The following is an 18,031-nucleotide window of genomic DNA, read 5'->3' as shown; positions in this document are numbered from 1 at the left end:
CCTCATCATTCTGATTCTGACAGTTCCATTATTGTCAGCATCCCCCGGGATGTCATTCAGTGCCTTGAGCAACTTAATCTTACCTCAGATCAACAATGACTCAATTGAAACTCACCCACCTCCTCCTCCTCCATGTTCATCAAGACAGGGCTGGAAAAATTAATCTTATGGATGTCATGAAAGTATCTGATCCCGAACTGTTGAAAGGAAAACTACATTTGAAAACATCACATAAATTTTTTTATCTAAATAAAAATAAAATAAATCCCTTCTTTTTTCAAACAAATTATGTTTTTATTTTTTTCATTAAAATGTGATGCACAGTGTTTGCAAAATAGTAATAATAACAAAACGTTTCTCTCTGGCTGATTGATATTGCAGTCTACAGTAAATATGAACTCCTTTTCGTAACTGGTCTCAAAGCAAAGTGCGACCAATGTCTTCCCAGATAAATGATGTCTCTCTAAAAATTGAAGTAATGAAATTGTTTTCAAGAGCATGACCTATAAAATTGGGTCCATATTATTATTAATGAGCTGTTTCTCCCTATAGATCATCATAGTGCTTATTGCCTATACACACCTTCCCCCAGTATCGGTATGCATGCATTCTTAATTGGTTTATTGAAAGATGAAATCAGTGAATGGATTTTCTTGCCTCCTTCACCCCCATCCCCCCCCCCCCCCCCCACCTTGCAAACGAACCCCTCTAAACAAATAGTTGATAAACAACTGGCTCTCCCTACCAAGAAAGCCTCAAACCCTCTTTCCCTTGCTAACTGATCATTTCACTTACAAGAAAGTTTTACATCCATTATATGAAAACAATCTGTTTATCATTGCCTACCAGTTCAATTTTTGTATTAAACAGTGTTAATTCACAAATTAGCAAGGTATACTACTTATATTGCTGTATATTGTGACCTACACATACAAACTTATCAAGCACATCACAAGTAAACACAATAATCAAAATAATAAATAAAAGTTTCATGTAATGGAGGTAAAGAGAGGATTAACATGTAAACTAATTAGTTTGAAGGACTTTATTCTGAATTTTGTATGGTTAACAGTTCGTGCTTAGTGAATAATAATCACAATTCACATCACAACCTGCTATAAATGTAGAGTATCACAGACAAATGCCCATTTTTAATTGAAATTGTATCAAGTGAGATCCAAGAATTGTGGTAATTATTATATATTAAAATTTCTGAAATATTGCTAGATGAAAGAAACTAGTTCATAGAAAAAAACATGTTTAATTCAAGCACTGCTATACAGCAGTCTGAAAATTGTACAGAAAATATTGTTACATGACAATGTAAGCATGTTAACAGGAAATGATAAAAGTGAAATCATGTTGCAAAAATGATTTCTGTTGAGTTATATATTAATGGAAAGGGAACATGATCCAGGGTTGTTCTGAGCGCACACAATGAGACAAGTCATATTACCTATGACACAGGCACACAATCTCAACAATCACTAATTTCAATGTCCACTATAAATTCACAGGGTTTGTCTTAAGAAGTGGTTCCATGACTAGTATCATATCACTTAATTGATGTAGTAAAATGTGGCCAATGATATGAATTAGTTTATCACAATGATTTTCCATAGTTGAAAATTACAGTTAAACATTATTATACATTTCAAAGCAAAACAAATTTTTATCATTACAATTCTAACTATCTGTGTCCCATCTCATTTTTGTAGACAACCTTAACCAAAATGTTTATAAATATAACCACAAAATTCTTCACTTGTAGCCTTACCTCCATCGGAATCTAAATAAGCCTCATTCATAGTAGCAGTTTATAATTAAAATGGACGGTATTTCTTACATAAAGTTTAATATTGATCAATTCACTTGGCTATACCAACTTAACATTAGAAAACAGTTTGTAGTGTTTGGATAGCTGCTAGATGAGCCCTTGAAATTATGTAATTACTACAAAGCACCTGTGCTACGTTTTCTTATGTACAAAAAAGCTGCCTCAGGACCCATTCTATAAAGGCTATAAAAATATGGAGCTAGAAGAGACCTTTTGCTAATTAGCTCTACAACAAAGAAAGTGAATTAGAAACACACAAACACACAAATTTGGTCCTAATAACCACAAAGCCAGATAAAAATCATGAAAGCAATAACAGCACATCTATTTGCTCTCCCCCCCCCCCCCCCCCCCCCCCATACAGATGACCCACCAAGGCAAGGATCTACAATGATTGTATGACTATAGCCAATCACAAGTGGTAGTCTAGTAGACCAGATTATCAGGATAAATTACCTTGAAAAATTTCTGTTTTGCCAAAATGAGTTTTGTATGACAATGAAGCTGCCTTATAATGGCTCATACTTTGATGGGCATGATTCAAAAATTAACTAAAGCAACCACATTTAAATACAATAGAAGAAATATTTTACCCCAGGAAACTACATAGTACAACAAGTCACTATCATTCCTTACAATCTTCACAAGATTGATGTGTATTTCAAATATAACTATACATTTGTACAAAGGATTGTTCTGGGTAACAAAACATTTTAGAAATGCTATAATTAAATAAATTAGAAGGAAATTATGAAATGAGTAAATCCACAAAGTATGGGAAAAATCACAATGTGCATGCCTCTTAATCCACAAAAATAAATACTATACAATATATTATTACTGAACTAAACAGTTTGATTTCCTTGTCATGTTTTGCATGTTATTAAGTTTCCACAGACTATTATGTCAACAATAAGGTCTAAGCTACACCTGTTCACATACAAAAAGAAGACTACACACACACATATACATATAATTTCATAAATGTGATTCATGGTTAACTCATATTATACCTCTAAGAAAACTAATAAATTTCATCTGAAGCCAGTGCTTATGAATGAAAAAAGAACGTGCTGTAATTATTGTATCTCATCAATAGCAACAAAGACTTAAAATGCAAATGCTACACATTTTGTAACATCACTGAGAATCAACATAAATTCTTAATTCATTCTGCCTGATTCAACAGGTAGTATCTAATTCAGGAACTTGACAGCTGATTTTCTGAGGTAATATCATGCAATCAGCATTACTTTCATCTTAGCACTTCAGTTTGCTTCCTTGTTTCTTTTTGTTGTGAATGTTGTTCACGTAGTCTACTGATTGTTGTGGCCGGAAGTGAACCTGGTGTCTTGAAGATGCTCTGAATAACAATACAAGAGATGGAAAAACCATGTATATCAGTGCTCAATGAATCAAACTAGAGAGAGAAATCCATATGATAATCATTTGTAACAATAATGAAATAATTAAAATTAAACTCAACATTTCTTGTGTATGGGGTTTTCATGATACACACCGAAGGAAAAGTATAGGGTGTATCAAAAAGAATCATCTGATTTGACACGTCTATTCTGAAACTAATAAACATATACAATGAATTTTGTTTCTTGATGAACGGGAAATTCAAAAAGTTTTTTTTCATACCTTCTCATAGGTAGTCAATGTCGCCCCTTTAGATGCATGGTGTATGTCAATGCGGCATTCAAATTGTTCCACACTGTAACGAGCATGTCCTGAGTTACAACTTCCATTACTGCTGTTATACGATGTCTCAGCTCATTCATTGTTGTTGGTAATGGTAGCACATAAACAGAATCTGTTATAAACCCCACGACAAGTAATCACATACAGTCAGGTCCTGTGACCTTGGAGGCCAGTAATGCAAGTCTGAATCATTTGGTCCAGTGCAACCAATCAATTGTTCAGTAATCTTTTGATCTACAAATTCCTTCACTTCCTGATGTGGGTGCACGCTGCTGCTATTTAGCAGCAACCATATAAAACTCTAGAGTTTTCCCTTTCCAACAGTATGTTGTTCATGCACATATCTTGAATAACATAATAGTTTTGATTTTTTTTAAAAATCTGATGATTCTTTTTAATACCCCCTGTGTACTGGCATTAGATTGGACATTTCCTTCCAGTCAAGAAGTTTTGTAAGAATGTACTTTTAATGGTAACAGTCACTAATGTACAGTAACACTTGACAACAGGACTGAATTATACAAAACTACTTGTAGCTAAAGGAACATTTAAATGTAAAGTGGATACTTCAGTGTGATTTTCAAGATTCACACTGCAATTAAAATTTACATATTTTATATCAGAAACAGAAGAAAAGCTTCAAATAACCAAGATCAGTACTGTCCAGCATTTACTGTGATGACCGGTTTCAGCGAACTATGTTCCACAGAAAGTCTTTTTAATAAAATAGTGAAATAATGTCACTTCATAAAATTTACAAAGCAGAGTTACAGCAAATTAAAGCTTGTAATAATAATTGTTTACCAAATACACGGTCACAATTTTATGCAAAGCTAATGAGAATAATTTTAATACCCTTACTACCTACTGCCCATCATCAAAGTTTGAACACCCACTAGTAGGTGATAGGGAGCAGTTCAACTACACTGTACTAAATGGCTTCCATTGACAGGTCAAATTTATTTAGTTACATTGGTGTTTTTTTTTTTTAAGAACATAGTTTCTCTCATATGTAAATACAGAGCACTGTTTCCAGTACATTATTACTCATGTGACTTTACAATGAACGCTGCTACTTGCCAGGTAGCTAACAGTATTTCAATTCTTAAATATAGACATTCAGGTAACTTGTAGGAAAAGTGGTTAGGAGGAATGCTTTTAATTTTCTTTTGAACCATTTGGGATTCCCAATTTCTTGCTTTATATTAGCTAGGAACAAGTTGAAACTTTGTACCAGAGCACCTTATTTCACTCTGAACCCTAAACAAAAAGGCAAAGTCTGCATGAAAATTATTTTTTGTCATGTACTGCAACTATGTATTACTGTTCAGTTACTGTTATTAACAAGAACCATTAAGGATTAAATGTATAGCGCAATGTAAGAATTCCAATATGTTTCAAATGTGTCTGCAAGATGTATGTACATTTACTTTACATAATATTCTTGTAGCTTATTTTTGCTAAATAAATATCTTATTTACACTTGGTGCACTACCCCAGGTGAAAATCTTATAAAGTAACAAGAACTGAAAACATGTAAAACAAGCAAATATACTTTTTTTGGATTAAACAATTGAGAGATGATTCTAAGGGTAAACATGCTTACTTGAGCTCCCTGATTAGTTTATGGATGTGTTGACTCAAGTTTAACTTGTTAGTTAGAGGCATCGCAAGGCATTTTACACTGTGTTTCACTTAGTGTACAACCATCAATATCTGCTTCTGGTGTCAACATGTCATCACTGCTTGTTTGAAAGTGCAAAATGTGGGTCTTTGTATGATTAGGATTCACACTGTGAGCTGTGAACTAATTTTGTATCTGTTAAGCTATTATCTACACTGAGTCAGGTGATGCTGAGTTTGTGCCTATGATTAGTGTGCTTGCACCATCTGCAAACTCTCATAATTTTTCAACCACCCTTTGAAATCAATGTCTGCTGATCTTTTATATAGGTTAAGAACAAGAGTGGACTCTGTATATTGATCCTCGTGGTACCCTTCTTGTCGTTTGTTGTGGTCTTCAGTCCTGAGACTGGTTTGATGCAGCTCTTTTGTCCCCTCATTCCCAACCCTTTTTGTGTCTGTCAATGAGGTTACCAACATTGTTTTATAGAGGCAAGACTCCATCCATGCAGAGCTATGCCATTAGTACCATAACATCTCAGTCTGCTAAGTCAAATTTTGTGATTCATGCAATCAAAGGCACGACAAGGTCACAGAATGTACCAACAGGATGATTTTTTTTGTTTATCTCTGCCAAAATTTCGTTTATGAGGCCTTTTATTGGTTTCTCTGTGGAGAATACCTTACAAAAGCCGAACAGAGGCAGCTAACAAGTTCCGCACAGTTAAATGAATGAGTATCCTATTACATTTCACATTTTCAAACTCTTTTGAGAAGTCTGGATGGAATGAAAGAAGGAGTTAGAGCTGGTTTGATTGTCTCCAATTTACAGAAGGGTGTTGCTATAGCATAATTATGTCATTCAGGAACTACAACCAGTCACTGATTGATTAGAAAGATAGCTTAAAGGTTGACCCACCAAATCATGGCAAGATTTCAGAAATTTTGCTTGGAACACAATTACAGCCAGCAGAATTACTACTTTTTGATGTCGTGATGAATTCTGTACGCTCTTTATGGTTTGTAGTTTTGAAACTATGTGTTGGTGGTGCATCCAATGTTTGCCCAAATAGATCTAACTTGTGTGTATTTGGTTTTTTGTTTGTGGGTGCAATGTTTGTTTTTACTGTGAGGAAAAAAAAATCACTGAATTTGAAAGTGTAAAGGTACCAACCTGGAAGAGTTGTGGAGAGGTGGCTGACTGCTGAGGATGAGAGGCAGCATGTGCCCAGGATAGGAAAGTGACACCAATAACCTCCATCAAGCTGCAGGCCCAGGGAGTTGTGCCATGTGCTGTAGAGGAGTAGACTGGGAGGGGAAGAGAGATCAGAAGATGAGGGAGACTGGAGATGAGGATGTGAGCACAGGGTAAGTAAGGTTAGGGTCATGGTGTAGGTGGGAGTGGACCAGGAGCAAGTGGAGAGGGGCCAGGAGGCTTACAGGATCAAAGGGAGTGTTGCAAAGACAACTCCTACCTACGAATTCAGAGGAGCTGGTGTTAGGCAGAGAAGGATCCCGATAACAAGGTTTGTGAAGCAGCTATTGAACTCTAGCAAGTCATATTCAGCAGTGAGTTCTGCCACTGAATATTCTACTGTGTCCTTGGCCACAGTCAAACTGTCTTCTGGATGTTTCTCAGTGCATAATTCCATTCAAAGCACTGTCATCGAGTAACTGGTTACAATTCTGTGATAGAGCACTTTTCTTCTATGGCCTGTACCTATATACACTGATGGAAAAAAACTTGTACCATCAAAAAATAAGAAATGTAGAATAATGAGGTTTTGAGAATACATTTGGCTATGTAACCTATTTAAGTGATTAACACTGCAAGATAGGTTAATCTAAGTGTGAGATAAGATACTGCAAATGTGAAATGCTGGTAGATTAATAACTGGTGTAACTGCCAGAATGTTGAAATACAAGCATGCAAATGTACATGCATTGTGTTGAACAGGTGACAGATGTTAGCTTGTGGGGTGGAGTTCCATGCCTGCTGCATTTGGTCAATATAGGGACGTTTAATGCTAGTTAAGGATGATGCTGGAGTTGTCCAATGATGTCCCATAAGTGTTCGATTGGAGACAGATTTGATGATTCAGCAGGTCAAGGCAACAGGTCGACACACTGCAGTGCATGTTGGGTTACAACAGCAGTATGTGAGTGAGTGTTATCCTGTTGGAAAACACTCCCTGGAATGCTGGTCCTGAATGGTATCACAGCGGGTCGAATCACCAAATTGGAATACAGATTTGCAGACAGGGTGCATGGGTTGAGAGTGCTCCTCCTGTCATGTGAAATCGCACCGGATCCTGTAACCCCAGGTGTAGGTTCAGTGTGTGTAGCACGCAGGCAGTGTGGATGCAGGCCCTCATCTGGTCTCCTCCAAACCAACAAACAGCCATTACTGGCACTGAAGCAGAACCAGCTTTCATCTGAAAACACAACAGACCTCCACTCTGCACTCCAATGAACTCTTGTTTGACACCAGTGAAGCTGTGAATGGCGGTAGTGTGGGGTCAGTGGAATGCTGCAGGGCATTTGGCTTGGAGCTGCCTTTGAAGCAACCAATTTGTAACAGTTCATTGTGTCACTGTGGTGCCAAATGCAGCTCAAACTGCTGCTGCAGATGCAGTACAATGTGCCAAAGCCAAAAATTACTGCAATATCGCAGAAGGAAAATCCAGCTTCTCGTAGCCCTATTAGATGACCTTTGTTGAATTCAGTGAGGAGTTGATAATGGCATCTTTTTCACCCTAAAGGCATTCTTGACTAAAATCAACTCACTACGTCCTCTCAAAGGTGCAAACCTGATTTCCGTCCTCATGGTGGCACTACTAATTCCACTGCTACACAGTTGGTGCAAAATTGGAACAGAAATCGTCTTTCAGATGTAGAGATGTGCCTACAAGATTTCGTTTATGTCACACAACTCACACCAGATGTTGTGATTTTTCTTCAATCAGTGTATTTTATTCTAAACATATGGCAATCATATTGACTATTGGTTTTACAAGTGAATCACTGCTGGTTGTTGGGTCTAGAAACAAACAGTCAATAGCTGCTTACATCAAGTCCTGGAATCATTGTGAGAAATATTACAATGGCAAATAATCCAAAACTAGATGCCAATGACATTATGTTTAACTTGTGCCACATAGCAGATAATACTAACTCAAGGATAAGTGTACAATTTGTGATTTTTGAGAAAAACAGAAATTGAAATATAAACAAATGAAGATAATGAGAAATCTGTATGGACCAGAAAAATGTGGAATTATAAATGACAATGGCACCACAAATTTTAAGAAGTCTTCAAGATTTGTATCTGTCAGAAGATTAGGTCTACGATCACATCAGGAACAATGAGGGAAGATTGAGTTTGAGGAAACAAGTACACTATTTATTGTTTTCGAATTGTTGACAATTTGAGTCTTCAGAATCCAGAATCCAATCTAAGGCATAATAATTACATTTTGAAGGACAAGATTATAAAATGATGTTTGACTGCCTAGAAATACGTTTTACTAGGTTTCCCTAAATAACTGATGGTGAGTGCTCCTGATGGTATGTTCTAAGTACCAAGATAAATTTCCTGCACCATCGTTGTACCTGAGCTCAATGTCCACCTCTAATGATTTCATTTTTGAAAGGACGTTAATTCTGGCCACATTCAGTGTGAACAGAGAGAGTTGTCATTTTACAAGAATGAACACAATTCCAGCAGGGAGGAAATACTGGACAACTGTACAAGGAGGGTTGAACATGTCAAAATCCAGTTCAAGAATTGTTAGCTTCCCTAAAGGACTGAAAGATCTCCAATCAACAATTACCCTTGGTACAGACTCCACTACAGGCACTGGGTCACATATATCTGACTTAACTGAATATTGTTGACTACAGGAGCTTAATCTGTAAGTCCAGTGGTCTACCAAATGCATTCCATTTACACACGGGCATCACATGTCTGGGCAAATGTGGTGTCTTGTCTACCTCAAGTAGCTCCAGGAACAGCAGGATATTGTACTGTTCATGGATAGGTCCCCCCCCCCCCCCCCCTCCATTCCATGAACCATGGACCTTGCCGTTAGTGGGGAGGCTTGCATGCCTCAGCGATACAGATAGCCATCCTGTAGGTGCAATCAGAACACAGGGATATCTGTTGAGAGGCTAGATTAACATGTGGTTTTTGAAGAGGGGCAGCAGCCTTTTCAGTAGTTCCATGTGCAACAGTCTGGATGACTGATCTGTGGAAGTGGGTGTAGCCACACATTGAGCAGCTTTTGAAACAGCATAAGCAAGATCTCGATGAGTAGAACATGCTACATATATTAATGATTTCACAGTCAAACAATAAAGAACATTCCTGACCAGAGTATTACTATATTCGTTGTCTACTTGTTCGTTAACACAGGGAGTTTTTAATGGTTTCGAATCAGCCATGTTCAAACAGTGTACAATCTTATCTGTGTATGCTTGCTGTGAAACAAACAAGCTCTATTTGCATGTCTAAAAATGAGTCTAAAGATCCCACTGTTATTTTGATATCTTACTTTAACAAATCTAAAAATGAGTTTTTCCAGTGACAAGCCCATCACCGACATAAATAGCAACCAGTGATTTTTCTGTTGCCTTGACGAACGTAAAGACAAAGATCTGCTGTAGAACTAATAAAGCCATTCTTTTTCAGAGTGAAACTTATTATTCCAGCAACGAGGTGATTGATTAAGTCAGTGCAGTGATTTCTTGAAGCAACAAACATGACCTGACCCCATCATCGAAAACTTCTGGTTGAGTTGAGCATATTTCTGTATACAAGTCACCAAACAAAAATGCAGTTCCAACGTCAAATTGACCAATTCTCAAATTTTCTTCTGTTGCAACCACTATTACAGCATGAATAGTGTCATAATGAGCAACTGGACTAAAAGTTTCTTCACAGTTAAGTCCGGCACACTGAAACATACCATGCACAACCAAACGAGAAAGGTATTGATCAATTGATCCACCAGATCTATATTTAATATGAATTACCTATCCATTATCGACAGTAGAACTGCCTAAAGGAAAATGCACTAAGTTCCACATATCATTTTCTTCAAATGCCTTCATTTCTTCTTCATCATGTTAAACAATTTATTGGAATTACTACTTTCTGTAGCTTCACTGCAGTTTGTTAGTGCAAGCTCTTCATGGATTGCTTTTGACAGCCAAACTAATGCATTTGATTCTTGAGACTGTTGAGGCTGATATCCTAATTTGTAGTCACTAAATTTCACTGGGGGACATATTCACGAGCTGGACATTGATTTGTTAACCCATTCAAATATTCCTGGTCACTAGTTTCAATTTGAGAGTATCAGGCAAGAAAGAAATAAGCATAAAGAGTGGTGGTGGAGGAAAGAAGAAAGTGGATGGAACAGTGAACCATAATGATGGAGGAGGATAGTCAAGGTTCAAAAAAGGTGTTATATGGGATGATTAAAAGTAAGAGGAAGAACGGAAGAATACGTGGAAGGAGTATTCTGAAGAACTCCTGAACACTAATGAGGAACTGGATGAGGAGGAACAAGGGGAGCAACAAATAGAAAAAGACCTTACATGGGGAGAAGTGGAAGAGGCCTTGGGCAAGATGAAATGAGGGAAGTCACAAGTCTAAGTGAAGAGATGGTGAGAGCAGCAGGAAAGATGGGCATACAATGGCTACATCGAGTAATGAAAATTGTGTCGAGACAGAGGATGATCCCAGAAGATAGGAAGAAGGGAATAATTGTCCCGATCTTTAAGAAGGGAAATAGAAAAGAGTGGAAGAACTATCGAGGGATACCATTGATGAGTCATTGTGCAAAGATTTTGAGAAAATTTTGGAAGCATGAATTTGGGCAAAATTAGAAGGAAGAATGAGAGAAGAGCAACGTGGTTCCAGAACAGGAAGGTCCACTGTGGATCTAATTTTTGCTCTACAACAAATGCATGAACAGCACTATGACTATGGAATAGCTCTACTAATGACCTTCCTGGTCATTGAAAATGCATATGATAGTGTACGTAGAAGCAAAGTGTGGAAAGCCCTGGAGAACAGAGGAGTAGCAAAACAGATTATTTGGAGGATAAGGGAAATGTACTATGGAAGTGTGAGCTATGTAAAAGTGGGAGGAGAGAGATCAGCTTGGATTGAACAGAAGCATGGCTTGAGGCAGGGAAGTGCACTTTCACCATTACTCTTCATTGTAGTGATGGATGATATAATGATTACAGTAGCGTAAGTGACTGGTGAAAGGTAGATGAAAGCTGTGGTGTTTGCAGATGATCTGATGATTTGGGGGAATGAGGAGGAAGTACAAGAGAGCAGCTGGACATATGGGAATGAACAGTACAAGAATATGGGATGAAATTTAGTATAAGCAAGAGTGAGATGATTATCACAACAAGAAAGAAGCAGAGAGGAAAAACTGGAATAATGATTGAGGAGAGTAGAGAGTTTCAAGTACCTAGGAAGCCTGGTACATGGGGATAGAAAAAAATGGCAGAGAAATAAACCAGCGGGGGAGAAATGCAGAAGCATTTCGGAAGAGTGTTAGAAGCCTGATATGGACCAAGGATGTACCCCAAATCAGTAAAAAGGTAACATACCAGTCATACTATGTCCCAATCCTGACATATGCATCAGTAACCTGGGTTATGAAAGGAAGAGAGAGAAGCAAAGTACAAGCTAGTGAGATGAAATTCTTGAGAAACAGTACTGGAGTAACAAAGACAGACAGGTTAAGAAATGAGAGGATCAGAGAATTAATGAAGGTGTAACAATTACAGGAGGAGATGGAGAAATTAAGGCTGAGGTGGTATGGGCATGTTAAGAGAATGGAGGAGAAGAGGATACCCAGGATGATACACGAGATGAAACTGGAAGGAAAGAGACCAAGAGGAACACTGAGAGACAGATGACTGAAAGGAGTAGAGGAATGCGCCCAGAAGAAAGGAGAAGACTGGACCAAGGTGAAGACGGAGAGACGGTAGCAAGACGGAAGACAATGGGGTGTTCCATACAGACCTGGCCAGAGGATGGAAACTGTTCAAGGTGATGATGATGTGATGATGACTAGTTTCAATTTGATGTACAGTGGATTGACGTCTCTCTTCTATTTCTTCAGGTATGGTTGGTTGGTTTAAAAGAGGTGGTAGGGATTAAACTGCTAGGTCATCAGTCCCTTGTTATGAATAAAACAATGCCACAAGGGTGAGAATAAAACAAGCAAGACTGACAACACAAAATGGAGAGAAAGGAAAAACCACAAGAACAACATAAGGGCAACAAACACTGAAATGGACAAAAGGGGAGAAGAAATCCACAGACACGCAAGAAACAGGTAGCTGAGATAAAAACAACACAACAGATTACCATGGCTGGCTGACCATGAGAATAAAAAGGAGAAGCCAGCCACTCTGCAACACATTAAAACCTCCAACCTAAGAGCACTAGGGTGGAGGACACAGAGGGACAAAGGACTTGGGCTAAAACTTACATCAAATGATAAAACCCACCCTCACGAATAAAACATAAAACTAAATAAGCTGATGAAGCGTTGTCAGATAAAATTAGTGGCAATGAGTTCAGTAACCGAAGATTTCATCGCAGGGCAGTCAAAGTGGGACAGTGCACCAGAATATGGGCCACTGTTAACTGGGCACTGCATCGACACTGAGGGGGGCTTCATGGCACACGAGGTAGTCATGGGGCGCCCAAGCGTGGTCAATGCAGAGCCAGCAGAGAACCACAGAGTCCTTGCAAGAGGCCTGCCACATATTCGTAGTCTCCTTAATAGCACACAGTTTGTTGTTCATACTGAGACTATGCCATTCCGTCTCCCGAAGCCAAAAAAACCTGGCGGCTTAAAAACAAATGCAAGTCCGTTATTGGAATGCCTATCTCCATAAGCAGTTTCCGTGTAGGCCGTTTGGCCAGCCTGTTGGCAAGTTCATTGCCTGGGATTCCGATGCATCCTGGGGTCCACACAAACACCACTGAATGACTGGACCGTTCCAGAGCATAGATGACTCCTGGATGGTCGCTACCAAAGGATGACAAGGGTAGCACTGGTCGATAGCTTTTAGGATTCAGTACACTGGAGAAACAACATCCCAAGGCATGAACGGATGTGTTCAAAGGTACGAGATATTGCCACCAGCTCTGCAATGAAAACATTGCAGCCATCGGGCAAGGAATGTTGTTCATTATGTCCTAGATGGACATGCGCGAAGCCGAAGTGACCATCAGCTATTGAGCCGTCGTCGTAAACCACTTCGTGGCCTTGGTACATGTTAAGAATTGAGAGGAAGTGACAGTGGAGAGCCACGGGGTGAAATGAGTTCTTTGGGCTGTGTGAAAGGTCCAGGCAAAGCCTCGGACCAGGTGTACACCATGGAGGTGTACACGAATGGACCTCGAGTATAGGTGGTAAAGGCAAGGACTCCACTTCAGACAGAAGGGATTGGAAGCGAAATGCAATTGGAAGCCCTGACCTGGGCCACTGGTGCGGGAGATGAATGTGGGTGGGAAAAGGAGATGGTAATTCAGATGAACACGAGAACTATGAACGTGTGCAATGTAATTGACAAGCAGTTGGGCACGCCTTACCTGCAACGGAGGGACTCCAGCCTCCACAAGGACGCTGGTCACTGGACTCGTCCTAAAAGTTCTCACCACGAGTCAAATGCCACAGTGGTGCACTGGGTCGAGTAAACGCACGCAATGCTGAGGGTGACGTCGAACCATAAACTAGACTCCCATAGTCAAGGTGGGATTGAACAAGGGCTCTCTAGAGCTGCAGCAGCATAGAGCAACCTGCATCCCAATTGGTGTTGCTCAGGCAGTGGAGGGTATTGATGTCCTGTCAGCACTTCTGCAGACGAAGGTGAGGAAGCCAAGTCAATCGGGCATCGAAAACCAGTCCTAAAAATTGATATGTCTCCACTACAGTGAGGGGATCATCATTAATGTAAAGCTCTGGTTCCAGATGAACGGTACTACGCTGACAGAAGTGCATAGCATACGACTTCACAGCTGAAAACTGGAAGCTGTGGGCTACAGCCCATGACTGTGCCTTGTGAGTGGCTCCCTGTAGGTGCTGCTCATCAACTCCAGTACTGGTGGAGCAGTACAAAATGCTAAAGTCATCTGCATACAGAGAGGTTGAGACAGACAGCCCTATAGCTACTTCTAGACAATTAATGGTCACTAAAAATAGAGATACACTCAATACAGAGTCCTATGGGACCCCATTCTCCTGGATATGGGAGGAACTATGGGAGGCACCAACTTGGACATGGAAAGTAAGAAGCGAGAGGCAATTCTGGATAAAAATCTGGAGTCGGCCTCGGAGACCCCATTCGTATAATGTGGCAAAGAGATGATATCGCCAGTTGTTGAGGCTGATGGACCAATAGCTATTCACACCATGAGGGTTTTTTGCCAGGTTTGAGCACTGGTATGATGGTGCTCTACCACCAGTGTGATGGAAAGATGCCATCGCACCAGATCTAGTTGAAGGTGATGTCACTTGCAGTCAGATGAGAGATGTTTGATCATCTGACTGTGGATCTATTCTGGCCCAGGAACTGTGTCGGGGCAATGTGCAAGGGCACTGAGGAGCTCCCACTCTGTGAATGAGACATTATAGGGTTCACTGTGGCATGCAGTGAATGAGAGGACTTCCTGTTCCATCCGCCGTTTGAGAGTGCGAAAGGCTGGGGGGTAATTCTCTGATGCAGACGTGCGAGCATAGTGCTCCGCAAAGTGCTCGAAAAGTTTGTTCGCGTCGGTAGATATGATGTTAACACCCGGAACACCTGTTGGGGTCTGGTACCCAAAAACTCATTTGATCTTTCCCCAGACTTGGGAAGGTGACATATCGCACCCAATGGTCAAGACACATCTTTGTGTCAACACTCTCGTTTCCGGCTTTTGATAAGCTGGCGAACGTGGACACGGAGCCGTTTACAGGCTATGAGGTGCTCCAGGGAAGGGTGCTGCTTATGCCGCAGTAGAGCTCGCCGATGCCCCTTAATTGCCTCAGCAACTTCCAGCAACCACCAAGGGACTGTCTTTCACCGGGGGCACCCTAAAGAACAAGGGATCTTATTTTCTACTGCAGACATGATTGTTGTATTTACCTGCTCAACAACCACATCAATGTTGCCATGTGAGGGAGAGTCAACGGTGACAGCAGAGGTGAAAGCGTCCCAGTCTGCCTTGTTTAAAGCCCATCTGGACAGGCGTCTGTGGGCCTGGCGCCAGGGCAGTGACAGGAAGATAGTGAAGTGGTCACTACCACACAGGTCGTCATATGCTCTCCAGTGGATAGATGGTAGAAGGCCGGGACTGCAAACCGAGAGATCAATGGCCAAATATGTGGCATGAGCCACACTGAAATGTGTGGGGCAACTGTACTTAAGAGGCAGAGGTCGAGTTGTGAGTGTTTAGAAATGGCAGGAGATTGGGTCAAAAATGAGGGCTGGATTTGTTTACAGCTTCTGTAACACTGCAAGCTGGAGCTGCTTGTTGCCTGGGTATATTTATATTCAGTAGATAGTAGATATTTCTCAGTGAGTGAAGCATTTTTTTGTGTTCTTTAAAGTGTCGAGTCAGATAACGATGTGACAGCCTAGAAGAAAGCAAGGTAAAGTGAACGAAGACAAGCATCCAAAGGAAAAGGAGAAATTAGTCACAGAAAGGGGTGAAGAATTTTTCACAAGCAAGCGTTATTTGGTGCAGGCTACAAGAACTGGTCCAGATTGCAGCTGTCTTATGAAGCACATGGCTTGTTTCAATGCAGTAGAGAAACGGAAAGTGATTAAAAAGTTCTACAATGGATTACTCTACAACTGATTTTATGGATTTGCCTATTTAAATTGTTTATAGTTCCATTGTAATAAAATTTGATTGTGACATATTATTAGTTAACAATATCACCCAATATTCATTTACCGTATTTACTCAAATCTAAGCCGCACTTTTTTTTCGCTTTATGTAATCCAAAAAACCGCCTGCGGCTTAGAATCGAGTGCAAAGCAAGCGGAAGTTCTGAAAAATGTTGGTAGGTGCCGCCACAACTAACTTCTGCCGTCGAATATATCTAGCGCTACACAGGCATGCTTTGTAGACACAAAGATAAATACTGGCGCCAAAACATCTGCGCCAGTAAAAAAAAAAAAAAAAAAAAAAAAAAAAAAAAAAAAAAAAAAAAAAAAAAAAAAAAAAAAAATTAAATAAATAAATTATCCAACGAAGTAAATACAAATTCCGTATCGTTCATCTTTGAATGTAGCAGAATTTCAATGTAGTACAAAAATCCGACTGGCAGGACTGTTTGGGATATTTGACAATGTGGCAAACTCTATGACCTGAATTTTTTCCTACCTGTGAGAAGAGATGGTTGCTAATAGGAACCTGATGAAATGTGAATCACATGCAGTATTCTCCTCACCATAAGAATAATACGAATATAAACATTTTGCGATGTATTCTTTTGTGTTTGCTGCTACCACATTTAAATCCTGTATGCATAATAAACTACGAAACTAGAGTGAGACACCAGCAAACGCGGAAGAATATACATATCGTGTCATGTTTATATTCGTATTATTCTTATGCCTAATAGTGATACAGTCAGAAATGAAGCACAGCAACTGACTAGATTTTTAAATCTAAGATGACTGTGCAGAATTTGATGTACTAAAGAAGCGGCCGCAATGATTTTCAAACGGAGAAAATTTTTCGCCTAACTCTCGTTCAGAACATGTTCTATCATACAAAGTCTAGTATTTGGTTCTTGTTGATCATTATCAAAGAAAGCAGCTGTGTAAGTAACAACAAATAGCAGTCTCTTGCCATTGTTTCGCTAATGAGACGAGTCCTCTTTTTTATTGTAAGCGGTGGTAGCGCGCACAAAAGCAAGCCATGCCCCGAGCGGAGACAGGCCTTAAACATGCACTAACAGACTGCGACAAACAATACATGACACAGTACAGTAATGCATTTTCAGCTTAGAATGACATAAACACCTACAACAAAGAATACCACGCTTATCAGATCAAAGAAAAATAAGCAATCAATTCAAACCAGACGAAGCACGTGAAAAAGGAAGAGTACCCGTATAAATATGGACAGAGCGCCTGACGCATAGGAATGGCTACCTGGTAACGCTTAACTGCTAAGCTTAAGACTCGAACCAAACTACTGTAGTGGTATCGTCAGTCATTCGACCTAAATTGTGTCTCATATTACAATGGACCAACTTTGTTTCGATTTGGAGGTGGGGCCTAAAACTTTTCTCTCCCATTGAATTTCGAGTCTCAAATTTCAGGTGCGGCTTAGATTCAGAATTTTTTTTTTCGTTTATTTAGAGTCTCATTTTTCAGGTGCGTCTTAGATTCTAATGCGACTTAGATTCGAGTAAATACGGTAGTTTATTTACTTTTAATGCAATATTAAACAATAGGAGCTTTTGCTTTTGTTCTATGGTAATAAAAATGCCCATTTACGTTTAGGCTTATTGTCAATAAAGAAGTACATTATTGCTTGGTGTGGCATTGTTGTTGTCAGTCTGTTCTGGAACCTCCGTTAGAGTGGATGTACATACTTCATCGAGAGTGTAGAATGTGTTATGTGCTTTGTTCTGTGTGTAATATGTAATTAATTTTGAGAGTAACTGGAATGCAAGAACATGGATGAACAGTGCTCTGCTGAACAGACAGCAAGTGAAATGTGTCAAAACAGTTTACAGTTCAGTTTAAAAAAACTTGAAAAATGTCAATGACTTTCATGAAGTTACACAAACTTTGTTTAAATTTCGAGTAAGTTGTTCT

General features: G+C 39.5%; 1 protein-coding gene across 1 annotated transcript in view; it reads right to left on the bottom strand.

Annotated features, from left to right (window-relative positions):
* Nucleotides 1-1,030: 1,030 nt before the first annotated feature.
* Nucleotides 1,031-18,031, bottom strand: part of LOC126336749 (growth hormone-regulated TBC protein 1-A) — a 45,996-nt gene continuing 28,995 nt past the window's right edge. The window contains exon 7 of the mRNA XM_050000751.1: nt 1,031-3,200. Within this exon, the coding sequence (XP_049856708.1) occupies nt 3,093-3,200 (108 nt within the window). The 3' untranslated portion in view covers nt 1,031-3,092. The remainder of the gene's footprint in view (nt 3,201-18,031) is intronic.

Source organism: Schistocerca gregaria, chromosome 2 (assembly GCF_023897955.1).
Source record: "Schistocerca gregaria isolate iqSchGreg1 chromosome 2, iqSchGreg1.2, whole genome shotgun sequence".
NCBI classification, from domain to species: Eukaryota; Metazoa; Arthropoda; class Insecta; order Orthoptera; family Acrididae; genus Schistocerca; species Schistocerca gregaria.
This window is presented reverse-complemented; position numbering and strand designations above follow the sequence as displayed.